General features: G+C 51.1%; 1 protein-coding gene across 1 annotated transcript in view; it reads right to left on the reverse strand.

Moving 5' to 3' along the window:
* Positions 1–15,823, reverse strand: part of DDX31 (DEAD-box helicase 31) — a 72,541-nt gene that overhangs the window by 31,145 nt on the left and 25,573 nt on the right. The window contains exons 15-16 of the mRNA XM_042912126.1: positions 6,845–6,895; positions 5,107–5,246 (exon numbers count right to left, since the gene is read on the reverse strand). Coding sequence (XP_042768060.1) covers positions 5,107–5,246; positions 6,845–6,895 — 191 coding nt within the window. The remainder of the gene's footprint in view (positions 1–5,106; positions 5,247–6,844; positions 6,896–15,823) is intronic.

Here is a 15,823-nt window from a genome sequence, read left to right on the forward strand (position 1 = left end):
TCAAGGTAAACTTGCTACCTTCAGCAACATCCGGAATCTCGATGCATAAAACTGGCCTATTCTCAAGCTAATTCAATGTAAAACAGAAACTACACCTTCACGGAAAGGAATTCAGTTTCCTAAACCTTCAGGAGTTTGGAAGGCAGCAACCTCTAGGACATGACAAGGACAGGAGGGGTCATATTCCCAACACTCTCCTCCTCTCTGGCGACTTTCAAATAGGCTACGTTTAGAATTTCCTCTGTGGGCATCCCACCATTATTTCTTAATGAATCTCAAACACTACAAAGCAGGCCTACTTATTAATATACTACACCCTGACATGAGCACATGAGAAAGTAAAGAACAACGCAGATAGTCCCTTTAGTTTTATATTAAAAAAAAAAAAAAAAAAGGCCAGGCCGGAGGTGGGAGAGGAGTGTGTGGCTAAAGGTCCGTAACTGTTGGGGTCAACTCCTCAGGGAAGGTCAACAAGTGACCGCAGCCCCCGAACTCTCTTCTCACGGATCCAGAAGTCTGTCTACCCTCTTACACCTTCGTTATGAAGGGGTGAGGAACAGAGGACCTCTGACGCATGCAGAGCTGTGTGCAAACGGCTGAGCTCAGAATTTGGGCCTCACTTGTGAACAGAAGCCAGCCTGAGCCAGGAGAAGAGGTCGACCCGCCTCGCGGCCCCGCGGCCCAGGCTCTGCTTCCACCAGTCTGCGGGCCACAGCGTTCAAACACAGCAAGTGAGCCCACAATCAAGTACTACAGCCTAAGGAAGAAACAGGAGTTGCTGAAAACATACTTCCCAGGGAGGGGGGGGGGGGGCGGGGAAGGGGAAGGAGGAGTTCTGGGAGAAAAACAGATCATAAATAGATAAATGATTTCCTTGTATGTTGTTTCTTTTTTTTTTTTTAACGTAACAGCAAATTAAAACATGAATGGCAACCTCTCAGGTGGGAGAAGACAATTCTCCCCCTTTCCCCCAAAGGTTACGCTGACAAAGCTATGAATGAAAATGTCACGTCTCTGACAGCGATCTACCTGAAATGTGTCACCGCTTCCCTGAACACCCCCAGCCCCCCCCCCCCTCCACACTCTCCCCCCTGTGCTGCCAGCTCACAGCCCCATGGAGCCGTGAAATCTTTTTACAGCAGGAGTCAACCCGAGGAGGCAGAGCACGTACTGCGAGGGTAGGAGTTTGGGGGAAAATGCTCGTGATTTCACAGAAAATGTATTTTTCATAAGAGAGAGAAATGCCGTGGCCACTGAATTTGCCTCTTGTTGACGCGGGAGAATCTGGAGGTGAACGCACAGCACGGCACGGTCCTAGCTTTTTCTTTGTTTGACGGACTTGCCTCTGTGCATCACTCGTTTTCTTCAGGAGAGGAAAAGGAACAGAAGGACTCGGGGTGAGATTCTGAAGCAGGGAGAAAGAAACCAAGAATAAGGCCACTTGGAGCCAGGGATACAAAGAACTAAACACACCACAGAGAGGCGCGGTTTTCCAGGAGGCGTGTCTGGGCTGACACTCAGGCCGGGCACCCCTCTGCCGTGTGTGTCCCTGTGACAGTGCTGGGGGCCGGTCACCGCAAGTGAACGGCAGCAGAGAAAGAACTGGAGTGATTTACAGTTTAAAAGGGCCTTCCTCCTGTTCTCAGAAATCGGGTGGCTTCTGAGGAACAAAGCAAATCTACTCTGCTGGTTTATGGTTCTATCGGCAGATCTGAACCGCCCGCCTTACCACGAGAAGATAGAGAAATAAATTCAGGGACCTGTCCTATGCCTGATCTAAGAGATACACAGTTTGCATTTACATTTTAACAAACCAATGACGACTTTCATTAGAAATGCGTTTAAAAGGGAAGCGGAAATCGGTTAAGAGATTGGCATATACAAGGGACTCCAAAGGATGCAGAAACAAAGTCCTGAGCATTCAGGCTGAGGTGGCAGCGGCCCAGGGCGCCTGTCTCCTGCCCCGTCTGCTAAATTACACTGTCAGGGCGAGGTCCACAGTGCTCGGCGTCTGAAGGCAGGCAGCAATTTGTTGTGATGGCCCTTGCTGCCGAGTGCCTCAGCCTGCCTTCTTGAATCTTCCCTGTAATTCATCAGCCTTCCCAGCATCCGGCTGCCCGGCTCCCAGGTTCTTACGCACAATACATACACACATCTTCCTTCTCTTTTTGGTTTCGTTTTTTTCTTTTTTTGGAATATTTAGCAGAGTAACTCTTGGTTCAAGTCTGCTTGTTGCCACAGCACACTTTGTAATTAGTTCTTCTTAGGTGTGATTTTTTGAATTAAGTACAAAACAGCTTATATATAGATACCCAACATTGATCTCTTCCTCAGACACAAATCTGGAAGCATCATTCATGGCTGCAACATTGTAACTTAGGTCTGATATTTTGGGGGGGCTGGGGTTGGTTATATCAGGCCCACAAAGCAGGTTCAGGTATAGAAGCTTCAGCAGGTGCATTCTCAGGGCAGAAACGAGCAAGGCCGGGCCCCTCCAGGGCTCTTTCCCCCTCGAGTAGATGTTCACTCCACGAGAGACCCAAATCTCTTCCTCTGGGTACTTCTGTCTTCGTGCTTCTGAACTTCCCCTGCAAGTCCAAATATCGCAAATCACTGGAATCTCGGAGCGGTCTCCTGAATGTGAACATGGGATGCCCGATTTCCCACCAATGCTGCTGACACAGTTTTTTCTAGATGAGACCATCACAGAGAACGACTGTACTTTTTATATCTTCAAAATACACGTGGCTATGATTTTCCCGTTTTAATTTAATATTTATTCATTTTTTGAGAGAAAAAGAGAGGGAGAAGGAGGGGCAGAGAGAGAACCCTGACAGGCTCCACGCTGTCGACACAGAGCCTGACGTGGGGCTCGATCTCATGAACTGTGAGGTCATGACCTGAACCGAAACCAAGAGTCACATGCTCAACCAGCTGAGCCACCCAAGTGCTCCTCTTTTCCCTTTTTAAATTTAGGCTCTCATTTGAATCTTTCAGAGCCATCAGCCTGAATGCGTTTGTTAAGGAAACCTGAGGGCAGGGGCATCTGTGCGGGTAACTCCGGGCTGGACAATTATCGCGTGACTGCAGGACCGTTGGCACTCACTTTTCCGAGCTTATTGCGTCAAAGTGAATGAGCGCGGGCAAACATCCAGGAGCCGCGAACAGGAAGGAACAGGAAGGAACAGGAAGGAACAGAGGGCGCAGGGAGCGTGAACTTGTAAGTCTAGAACACAGGGTGGGGGGAAGCAGCCAGGGGATAAGAGGCCGCCAAGGTGAAGGGACTATATGTCCTCCCGTGGACGACAGCACACAGCTCTGAAAACGCGTTCTGAGGCTCGACAAGTCCCTGTGCTATAGGAAAACAGCGGCAGTGCCGTGACAGGTCCCCAGCCTGTGAGAACGGGGTAAGAGACCACAGGAAAAGGGGTTACGGCCGTGGGTTTTCATTCAACCCCCCGCTTCCAGGCTACAGCTGCCCAGTGGCGTGCCACCCTAGGACCGGAAAGCACCGGAGAGAAGGGCTGGCCATCCTGAAGCCCCAGGCACTCAGAATCCAGCCCGAGAAGTTGTTACTGGTGAAACGTGACTGACCAACTGACCAACAGAATTCCTCTTACAAGTAACATCAAATATGCAGTCTTCCTGAAACAAATAAAACCACTCTTTCGGTGGCTGAATTGTTTTAAGATGAGACATTAAACGAAAGGAAAACCCAAACGAGTGTTCGTTGGGCCCACTAGAAATCACCATGAGGCTCCTGCCTCCCCAACGCTGAAGGGTGTACACAAGGCACATTTCCTGAGGACTCCCCAGCCCACAGATGTTCCCACGAGCAGGCGCAAGACTGCAGAGTCCTACTAGGTCTGCCCAGGGTACAGGGAGGGAGGGAGGGAGGGAGGGCAGGAGGAAGGAGAGGGAGGGGAGGGAGGGAAGAAAGGGAGGGAGGGAAGAAAGGGAGGGAGGGAAGAAAGGGAGGGAGGGAGAGAAGCAGGGAGAGCTCTGCAGGTGGGGTGGCCCCAGGCAGCTCTCTGAGCGGGTGGCCTGCACTTGGTCCCCAGGCCAGGTCCCAGGCAGCCTGCCTGGGAGCTGCGATGCACATGCAGAACGCAAGGACCCTGCCAGCTCTGTACTTTAGACTGAGAGACCGCGGTCCTCTTGCTTCCCATGACACGAGGGGCTGCGTGAGGCAAAGCACCGGGACAGGAGGCCCTTGGGCTTGGCTGGTGTCACGGCGCTGGTTCCAAGCAGCACTCGGGTGGCCATCGGGGCTCCCGCGTGTGGCACGAGTCGTGCCCTACCTTCCTGGGCACACGTGCACGACTGTCCCCGTGCCTTCCGAACCACGCTCCGCATCACCGCGCTACGTGAGCAGGAGAAATTCTCGAGAGCAGGCCCGTGTGAAAAACCGCACGCCTTTAGCAGTCTGTTACTAGCACTGGTTATTTCAGGTGCCGGACGCCGTTCGGAACACGTTTCTGCAGCCCAGGCGAGCTCCTTCTGCCTTCCTCATACTCAGCTCGGCCAGGTTGAGACGCTGTTCTCCGTCTTCACTTTGCTGGTCTTTCCAGAGCGAGGTCTGGGTCCACGGGGGCCCCAACTGGAGTGACGGCATGGCGGCTGCGAGGCTACGCGGGCACCTTAGCTGCCCCCAGAGATTTCCTCCCTGGGTTCATCTTCCTGGTGGTGGCGGGCTCTGTGATGAGTCACCAGCATTCTTTTTTTTTTCCTAAGACACATCACCTTTAGAGGCACAGAACGTTGTGCGCAAAAATAAAAACTGAACGAAGCAGGTCTTCAGGAAGCTGGCTGTGAGGGCTGTGCACACGAATTGTACAGAAAAGGAATAGGAAACACGGACCTCTATCTTAAAGAAAAACCAAGCGCAACAGATCGCTCCGTGACTTTGTGTGGCAACGCAGTGAAAACTGTCATGTGCTGACGGCGTGAAGGGCTCAGTGTTCGCCACTGGCTATTCTGGGACCCATTTAGAGATCACAAGGGTTAATGGCTCTTCGTCAGCTTACAAGGCCCATCCACTGTAGAAAGCGACAGAAAGTTAATTAGGTGAGATCAGCTGAAACCGCGTTCAGGTTTCTGACTCACTTGATTTTGTGAGAAGCCAACGAGTTGACATATTCTGCCTCCGAAGGAGCCAAGATGAGCAGGCTGCTCCCATGGCAGCCAATCCGGGCGGTTCTCCCAATCCGGTGGATGTATTCAGCAGGCGAAGACGGAGCGTTGTACTAAAAAGGGTAACAAAAATGAAGGCATTCACAGATCAAGGCACTGCCATTAATTGGAAGTGCAATACCCCTCACCTGCCTCCAGGTATCCCAAGAATTTAAATCCCGGTGCTATGGTTACCCTCACGCAACCCCAAGGAGAAGCCACTCAAGCCTGAAAGCCCTGCCTTCATTGGAAATAACGAGGCTCAGACACGAAGCGTGAACAGCGGCCAAGTTCCCGATGAGCGAGCGCCTTCCCGTCCCAGTATCTCCTTTGTAATTTTACTTCTCCACAGGTCTCTTCAGTCTCCTATCTGCATCTTTCCACAGAGGTGACCGTGCAAGGTGAACACGGAGGCAGGCGGGGTAGGATGACCGAGTGACCTTGGCCGGCAGACGCGGCGGTGAGGCTGAGGCCATAGAGGCCTGGGCGGGGTCAGGAGGAAGGGGCTGGCTAATCTAATCAGAGCTCAGCTCTGCTGCCGGGCCACCGGGAGCCGGTGCCCACCATCTCACCGCAGTGACACCCAATCCCAATGGAACTGGGAGAGCCGCGGGGCAGCCGTGAGGCAGGTTCCCCTCTGGCAGGACTTGCTTCCGTTACCGGGGACAGCATTCCTGACCTGGGGGCGGTGGGGGGCAGACTCTAACTCAGCAGGATGCATTATGCACAGCATTTCATATTTTCTGTGGCAGTAACTTTATCATCACAAATAGGAACTGACCATATTCCGTTCTTCCTTGTTTTTTTTCTTTGCAGCTACACAAATCAAAGATCAGAGGCCCAAAACGAACAGCATACACGAGGATGTCAGACATACGAAAGTAATCCACCTCACAATACAGAAAAGCTCTAAACGATCAAGTTTATGTGTCTGCCCCACCCCCCACATTAAAGTTACCCTGCTTTTTATCTTTATTTTGCTGTGTGGCCATCAGGCAAGAAACCACAATGCCTCTAGTCCAAAAGAGGCTGTCTTCTGCAGCGAGCAGATCAGATTTCCTAGCCAGTGACAGGCATGCAATTCCACTAACACGTGAATAAACCATGACTCACGTAAATGGGGCACGTGTCCCCTGGCCCCCACACAGAAAGGCTTAAAAATACCATTCTGCAGACTAACGAAAAGAAAAAACAAAACTGAATCCACTAGACTCTAGTGCTAACACCTGTGCCCTCTGGCAAAGCGTCTAAGGCTAGAGGTGTGTGTAAGATGTTGTCAGGCCCTAATTGCCCCCTGCAGGTCAATGCACACGGACACGGCTCTCAGGACAGGCTGAGCCATCTCCTTCCGGACACAATGAGGCCTCCCAAGGGCCAGGGTAATTCCTGTTATTTTCAGATTGCTGAAACTTTGTGTGTGACATGCGTCAGTCTGGGAGCAGGGGAGTCTGCCCCTCCCTCCCGCAACTGCTCAGCCTGGCCGTTTCACCGCAGTGGCTAGGTGGGCCGGGTTAGGGGAAGGTCCTGGAGAATTGGGCAGATAAGGCTGGTCGTTGCCTGGTTACCGGGGCAACACCCAAGAGGCTAGTAATAATTATTCCACTTAAAGCCAGCTCATCTACTCACAATCGCTTATACCTGCCTTGAGCTCACACCTTAACTGAAAAATTACCTGAACAATCCACGTGACTTGAGGGAGATCCAAACCCCGAGCTGCAACATCCTTTAAAACAGAAAAGAATATGGCTTACCACTGAGTTTCTGAGTCTTTTTAAGGCCATAGATCTATCTGATAATCTAATGCAAACTATGAGGGCTCACCACCCCCCCGTGTGCACAGGTGTGTATACACACACACACACCCCTACATACAACTTCAGGGACCCACTGAAGTCCATCTGTGGTTAAAAATTCTAACTTAGACCAAAAAAAAAAAAAATCTAACTTAGGAGGGGGGGCACCTGGGTGGCTCAGTCAGTTAAGTGTCAGACTTCGGCTCAGGTCATAATCTCACGGCCTGTGAGTTCGAGCCCCGCGTCGGGCTCTGTGCTGACAGCTCAGAGCCTGGAGCCTGCTTCGGATTCTGTGTCTCCTCCCTCTGCACCTCCCCCACTTGCACTCTGTCTCTCTCAAGAAAAAATAAACGTTAAAAAAAATTAAAAAAAAATCTAACTTAGGGGGTAAGCTCTACAGAACATGCTGGTGAGGTAGTCACAAAACGTTCACCCTACTAGGAGAACATAAACCGCATGTTTGCTCAAGAACTTAAGTCTTCATCAGTATGTCATGTAAAAATTCTGAGAACTTCTAGCATGGTTTATTACTTTACATTTTATCTGAGAAACCACTCTATGGTAGATGAATGCATTGGTGGGTCATTATCCTCACCCCTCCCCTGTCAGCGATGCCCAACAACGACAGGGCTTTGAGGCGCATGTCTGCAAGACCACCCCAAAGTGCTCCCTTGTGGAGGTCAGTTGCCAAGTATTTACTGAGGGCTCATCAGCCTCAGACAGCAGTAAATATCAAGTCATGTCCCACCTCTTCTGACACTTAAATTAGAACCCCAGCCACAGACTTAACCAGACATGAAAACCGTAAAAGCGAAGGAGACCTAGTTCTTTTCTTTTCAGCTGGTTGCCGCCCAAAAAGCAAAGGCTTTCTGCTCTCCAGTGTCTGGCCATTCTGGCAGAGGGACGAGAGTGTGGGCACCTTTCAGTTTTCAGGGACAAACTTAGGCTGGGCATTCATCTTCGAGCACGACTGTCACGACAAGAACATCCCCAGTCAACACTTACTGAGCGCTCACCATACACCAGACTCTGCGGCATTTCACCTGCGTTATCCTGAGCGATCTCCGAAACAACTCCTACCCCCACTTGACGGACAGAAAACCAAGGTTCAGAGAGATCAAGCGGCTTGTCCGGAGACACACGGTTAAGACGTAGAGGCAGCCCTCGAATCCTGAATGCACTTTACTTTTCCAAGGCCGTAGCCTATCGTTTCACCACCAAAAAGATGCTGCATCCCTCAGAAGCCGCTGGTAGGAATGCAAAATGGCATAAGCCCCTACAGTAGGAAATTTGGGAATATCCCACACAATTACATACGCACTTGCCCTTTGGCCCAGATGCAACGTCACTTCCAGAAATCCATCCCGGAGATACACTGGCAAGAATACGACACGCTTCACGCACAAAGCTCCTGATTTTGGCAGTATGTGTAGCAGGCCTGGAAAACCCCCCCATGTCTAGCAGGGCTAGACCAGGTGACTAGAACACGGCAGCACCTACCCTCCGCGGCAGTGTGGCACGGCTGAAGCAGGATGGGGATTCGGACGTGCTGGCACGGAGAACCTCTACGATCTGTTCTGGGTGTGCGGAGGAGGCTTGTGTGTGCAAGAGGAGGGAAATACAAACACGTCTGCTTGCATTTCAAGAAGAAATAGCGGAGGAGAAACCCCAAAAGCTTACAAGAACAGTTCACCGGGAGGGGAAGGGGCTGGGCGTCGCCGACACGGGCAGAAGCTGGACTCCCTTTAACGGACTGTTACGATTTTGACTCTGAAACAACGTAAATGTTGTGACATAATTGGAAAGACAACGAGCTGTCAAGCACCAGAAGTACCGGCGATGCCTAGGATGTATTCTCGCCAAAAACGAAACCAAATCTAACCAGGTGTGCAGCTCCCAGCTCCTATTTTACAGGAAACGTCGGGGAGAGAGGAGCACGTTGGCCGGACCCGGAGGGCGCAGGAAGCCACAATCCCGCATGCGAAGTATTCTAAAGCACCAAGTCTGGTTTCGTCCAGAAAAAAATCCACGGGCAAAAAAAAAAAAAAGCGGGTACCAAAAACGAGACATTAAGTGGGTAGACAGTTAAGTGGAGAGATGAACCGAGAGATCAACCGGGAGCCCACACCTGGAAGGAGGCCCACCCGAACTATCAACCGCGGTTATGTCTGGGGAGAGGGATTCTGGTGATTTTTACGTTTCCTTTTGCATTTTCCTGTGTTGCTTGCTCTGTCTTTCTTTTAACAACGAATGCATATTATTTCCCCCCGAAATCTTTATTTAGAAAAACTTAAACCAAGGAGCACTTGCACGGCCTTCATGTGGATTCATCCACCGCTAATCTGTCTGCTGCACCTGCTTTCTTTCTCCACACACACGCTTCTGAGCCATCGGAAAGTTGCAAATACCATGACATTTTATCCCTAAATACTTTAGCACGTACCTCCTAAGTAAAAAGGCATTCCTCTATGTAATCACAATACCATTAGCGTACCTAAGTAATTTAGTATTAAATAATGTTATTTCCTGATAAACGTTTCATATTCAAATTTCTCTAACTGCACCTAAGGTTGACTTTTATAGTTGTTTTCTTTCCCGACCCAGGAATTGATTCATCGATCAGGCATTCTATGTTTCTTATATCCCTCTAGACTTCCCTGATCTAGAATGATATCCCTGCCCTCAGTATTTACTTATTTAGCTTTTTGATAACTCAGTTTTGAAGAAGCCCAGGTGTCTCGAAGCACCTCCCAGAATCTGTATTTGTCTAATTGTGTGTCCCCACGGGAAGGTTCGGGTGGAGCCTTCCGGCAGAAAGACCTAAGGGCGGTGAGTAGCTGACACCAGGAGACACGTGAGGGCAATCTGTCCTGCACGGGTGATGCTGTGCTCGGTCCCCTGAGGAGGGGCATCCACCCACCAGCTCTCTCCACCTGAAGGTACCCTCCTCCTTTGTAACCAATCAGTAAACTGGGGAGTGGAACTTGGAGACCGTTTCCTAAATCCTTTTGCCCACAAGTTTTAGCATCTGGCGACGCTGCTGGTCTGCCTCGCTGTTCCTCCGGCGGCGGCAGATGCAGGCTTTCTAGCTGGCGTCCCCTTCTTCCACTTACCGGTTGCCATTTTTCCGTCAAGAACAGCTGGCCTTCCTCTCCCCTTAAGTATCACTAAGGATTTACATACATAAGGCTTTTCTGGAAACCAAGAATCCTATGCAAAGTTTCTGTAAAAAGCACGTTCAACCAACTATTCCCTGTATCGCCCAGGGTCAGAGGCAGGAGACAAGGAAGATCTTGTCCCCCCATCATCTCACCCACCTGCAAGGACCGCTGAGGGCAGGTCAGGAATTGTCCGCCTTCACTCTGATTACATCTGGGCTTGCTGGAAGTTTCCTCGGAGTGGTGGCTAGGCTGCATTTATTAGGTACTAAGCGGAAGTTAACGTACCAACCCGTGTCAACCACCCACCAAGTGTTTGCAGACAGCTCCCACTGCCCTGAAAACTGAAGGCGGATGTTCCCGAGCTGATGCCTTTGAGAACACAATTTAGAGAGTTCTCTATCTTAAAGGGAAGCAGACATCGCTTTCTACGCTAACCACAGTTGATGTCTTTAGAAAAACTGACGGGTTCTTAAATCTGCTAAGCTCTTGTTAAGAAATGATTTATTTTATTTAAGTGCTCTGCAGTGGGAGATGCATGTAGACGGTGGCTGTCTGAGCTTTACAGACACTTTGTAAAAAATGTAATGCTCGTTGGTTGAGTAAATTCAACCAAGAAACACAGATGAAACCCTAAAACAGCAGGTGACGTTCGTGGAGCTCACTGCGCACAAACATACCGAAATGGGGAGGAAGAATGCCAGCGGCCTTCCCGGGACCATTCGACATTCTATTTCCCGCTCGGGGGACCGGCCGAGACACCATCTTCCCATCGAGCACTGCTTTATGTCTTAGGGAGGGGGGGACCCTCCCTGACAGCCACCACTGCTCAGGCTTCCCTCAAGCTGTTCCTGCAAATCCTCCTTCCTATCCTCGACCCGGGATACCATAGGGAACGGGACAAAGGGACAACCTGTGTGGCCCAGGGACAGACAGAACTGAACTCCAGCCTCCCCGTAGCAGCCACACCACCTGGGCAAGTCGACGCGGCTCGCTGTCCCTCAGTTTACCCACCCATCCCATGGCTATAAGACCCACCCTGTTGATCTCAGCTCACGGGGTGGCTGAGGAGATCGAACGGGACCGTGTTTGCACAAGTGTGTTGAGAATTACAAATCCAAGCATTTCATTCCACGACGAAGGAGGAATCGGCACGGTGGCAATTAGGAGGTGATCTGTGTGCCCGCGCACCCGACCCGGGCGGAGGACCACAGAGAAGCCGGGATCTGCTCCATCCTCTGCGACGGTGTCCGCTGGGGGTGCCAGGTCCACAGGAAACTGACCTACGTCTCGGCAAAGGCTTCGGTTCTCTGCCCCTCTTAGAACTTAGACCCAGCCCAACCGTATTCCTTTAAGCTAATTAGGGCAAAAGAATTGCTAAAGTCAGCTCTGAAAGACACTCAACGGTGAGGCCGTGAAGGCCCGGGGCCTGACAATGGGCCGCCTCCACGAGACCGAGGAGTACAGATGGAAGGCAGCTTGCTCAGGTGCCAGCCTGTCAGTTGGATTAAAATGACTCATTTATTTACCCAAGAACCTCACAAAGTGCTTTTACTAACAGGGAGAGGGGGCCTGCCGGCTCTCTGAGCAAGGGACGTAGCAAATTCGCCTCCGCCGCCTTCCCGGCCTGCCAAAAGTCATTATTGCCGTGTGTGGAAAGCCATCAGCGGGGTACAGGCCCCCGTTGTCCGGGTGACAGATTGGGCTGCGTAATCAGAGGAGGAAGGAGAGAGTGCAGAAGCTGTCAGAGGCGAGAGAGCTTGGCTGGAGCCGCCAGAAAACTGGCAACATGAGTTAGCGTAACCGAGTAAACAGCCAACCATCTCCAAATGATCTTGCCATTAACACGAATGAAATAAAGTGGAAAAGCTAAACTTTACCTCAAAAGCATGCCCCGGAGAAAACCAGGAGAGTCTACATGTGTTGTCGGTGGTGAAGTGACATTCCCGTGACTCTCCTGGCCTCATCTCCTAGCCTCCTTTGTCTCCCAGCCCCCACCCCGGGCACAGTGGAAATTCCCCAGGAGGAAGGGAAATTAAGAACCGCACCGATGTAAAGGTGTGCCTCAAGACAAAAAACAAATTGAGAAGGTGGAGGAAAGCAGCACAGGTTCGGGGTCTTCTGAAGCAAGCACGTGCCCCACAACCAAGATCTAGTGCAGCGGAGAAGCAGCCAGAAGACCAAGCGAGGCCGGGGGGTGCCTCTCTGTGCCGGGGAAAAGGTTACTGTGCTCCGTATCCATGGTACCCACGGATGGCCAGGGAGGGCCACATGTACAACAATGGAAAAGTCCAGCGTCGGCCTTAAAACCAGAGGCAGCTTGGGAATATCATCTTCCAGTTACTCCGTGGTACATCCCTTTATCGACCAATCAACATAACAATGGTGTTGAAAACCACCTTCCCCACCTGTGGTTTATCAGGAGTTCCGCACCACAAGCAGGAGGAAACATTTTGTAGATAATCTACTATCTCCTATCTGACTCCTTTGACTTCTTAATTCCATTCGGGAAAGTGGGCTTTTGAACTTTCAACCAGCTCCTTCCCACTAATCCCTACTCCCTTAACTTGGCTTCTTCTCACATCTACTTCTCTAGAGGACACAAAATTCCATTCTGAATGTGTAAGGACCTCTCTCACAAACTGGTCTCCCCTGCCCCAACTGCCCTTTTGCTTCTGCCTACATTTCATGTCACCATGGTCTCACTTGTTTGTTGAGAACCCACAGTACACAAAGCCAGGTACCAGGTACTGAAGGTTGTAAGAAATTAGAAAGGTCCTTGCTTTCAGATGTTTATAATTAAGATGAAAGAAAACACACACACACACACACACACACACACACACACACACACACACATGTCCTGGACTGTTCCTAATAACAGAAAAGACAGGAGGGAGGAAAATGGATTGGGGGGAGTGAATTTTGAAGCAGTAACTAGCATAATTGTGAGTTTCTGAGTGGTTACAACACAGTTCCCAACTTTTCATACAGACATTCAGTCTTCTGGGCTCGGTAAAAGATCTCGGGATGATAAATCAAAGTGGCAAAAGGTACGGTATAAAGGGGAGGGAAAATCCCCCCGCAACAATTAACAACACGATTCCTCTTTATCAAAAGAAGCCAGTTCTCCATCTGCCTTGTCCCGACGTGGCCCCCGTTCCTCATTAACACTAAGGAGACTCCCGGAGAGCATGCAGAGGGCCTGGCAAGCAACAGGCTGCTTAAAAGGATGCAGTGACAGCATCGCCCCAACCCGGCCACGATCTACTGCAGTGGGCCTCATGTGCCTACAGCTCTCACACACCAGAAGCTTCAGGCCAAAGCAAACAAATGTGGCGGAAGCAGGAGGAATGCCGAGGGTGAAAGAGCAGCTCCTCGTCACCAGGGACTGCGCGCTGGCTCCCTGGCTTCCAAATGGCAGGAAGTGAGCCCCCGCCCGGCTCTCCTCTGGTAACCTTCGCTGCAGAATGAAGAAGGGATGGGGCTGGCGGAAGATCGGCACGCTGGAAGTTTCCTCGACAAGCAAATGAGCACACACCAAGAAACTTGAGTGAAATCAGACTGGGGGCAAGCGCGAGCTGGCTTTGCGCGCGGCAGCCGGGGCTGGTGGGGGGCAGAGGGGTGCCGGGGCTGGTCGGGGGGCAGAGGGGTGGGGATGCCGTGCCCTGCCCAGGCAGTGGTGCTCTCTGTTTGGCCGACCTCACTGCAGGTATCAGCCAGACAAAACAAGAAAACTCATCATAGGCTTCCGACCCCACTGAGAATTACCTTTTAAAAAGAACGACCTTTACTTCCACGTAAACCTACTGAAAAAAACAAAAAAAACAAAAAAAACAAAAAAAAAAACAACAAACCAAGACCAAAACCAACCAAAACACTGAACTTCAAATACCTGGAATTTTCTTTGAGACCCAGAGCTCACCCACGTCTGAAAGAAACACCAGGAGACTTGAGAATTTTCCACCAGGGACAAACCCAACATCTTAAGGGTCAAAGATAAAAACATTTTGCTCTTATCGCAACTCAAACTCCAACACAAAGGTTCCTACTGTCTTTTGTTTCAATACAGACAACCTGTAATGTTCACCCTCGGGTACAGCACGGATATGAAAAGTGAACCTGTTCCCAATGAGCAAGGGTACTGACCTCAGCCTCTTCCAGTCTTCAGAAAAAGGCAGACATTGGTGGTTGTCGACACTGTTTCTTGGGCCCCAAATACCCACCCACTCGGTTCCCAAATCCTGAGTGCCTACGGCACACCTGCTCTGTCCTGGCCACCGGCAAACCACACAGTCCACCTTTAGGGGCTCGTGCTCGGGGTGGGGGAGGACACCTAGGCCAGGTGTGGTGGGTGCTGTGCGGGGTGCTGGGAGGGCCTAATGGGGAAAAGTGGGCCCTGGGAGTGCACTTCCTGAAAAGCTGAAACTGAAGCCGAGACCTAAGTAGGGCTAGTGCAAGTCAGGGGAGGTGCCCCAGGTAGGGGGACGCGGGTACAAAGGCCCCAAGGCCAGGTAAGGAAGACCAACGCATTCGGGGAACTAAGGCAGGAGCCTATCTGGCCGAGGCCAGCAACAAGGGGGAAAGTGGAGGCTGAGGAGACAGGAAGAGGTCAGGTTCCAGAGAGTATCGTTAGAGACGGTAAGGATTTTTGACAAACTTCTTTCCCAAGCAGATCTGGACTCGTCCTCGCTTTAGCACTGGCATTAAGAGATGGTTTAGAGCAAACACCAGCATCTGATTTGTGGATGGGCTCCACAAAGGGCAGGGCCACCTGGTCAGACTCAGTGCTCCTCAGGAGGCAAGCGTGCCAGGAGTGACCATGCCCAGATCCGGACGCCCGGGTCCCCCGTCTGCCACACCTCGTGTCAGAACTGGCACACGGTGATAAACGGGTGACTGGGTGGCCACCTTGTGTGTAAGAAACCAAGCCGTACCCATTCGGAAACCCTGAATTTAGAAAGAAAACAACACCTGTCACCTGAATGCAGAGCAGGAGTTCCTTAAAAAGTAACTGTGTTAAAAAGTGAGGCCTAGACAGGTATCCAAACAGCTAACAGTTTTTGTCCTGCCCAGCACCTGCCCACTGGATCGCCCAGTCAGCAGTGCGATGTCACCACTGCACACACGGGGACTTCTCAGATGAGCTGGGAATTAAGGCACACCATCCGGGAGGGCACAAGGAAAGATGGGGCTTTAATCGTAGGAGCCAGTGACAACGGTGGTGCCGTGAAGTCCCAGAGAAGGGGGCACGGGAGATCAGAGTTTTCGATCTCAAAAGAGCACGGGACCCATCATAAAGGCCAGCTCTACACTGAGGAGGGCGGGGGAACACCGAGGGCCGGGGCCGAATAACCTGGCCCCCAAACCGCAGGGCTAACGATGCTTTCAGACAAGAGCAAAAGAAATCTGTCCAAGCACATCTATCTTCCTTTTAAAGAAGGCTCGAGCAGAGGCAAGTGGGGCGACTCTGTTGCGAAAAGACTTTCTCAGCTCTAATTACTCCCGATAGCTGTAATTTACACATTTTTGGTGGATAGAAATCGCCAAGATTCACACATTTTCAGACCAACAGCTGCCACTATTAGTGAGCAAATCGGCAAGACTTCTGCATGGTGGCAGCCGGCTGTCTGTGGCACGGCCAGGGGACAACCAGAAGTGCAAGGCGACCAGCCACACCAAGAGGCCTCGATATCCCCG

The sequence above is a fragment of the Panthera leo genome, chromosome D4, assembly GCF_018350215.1.
Source record: "Panthera leo isolate Ple1 chromosome D4, P.leo_Ple1_pat1.1, whole genome shotgun sequence".
In the NCBI taxonomy this organism is placed as follows: Eukaryota; Metazoa; Chordata; class Mammalia; order Carnivora; family Felidae; genus Panthera; species Panthera leo.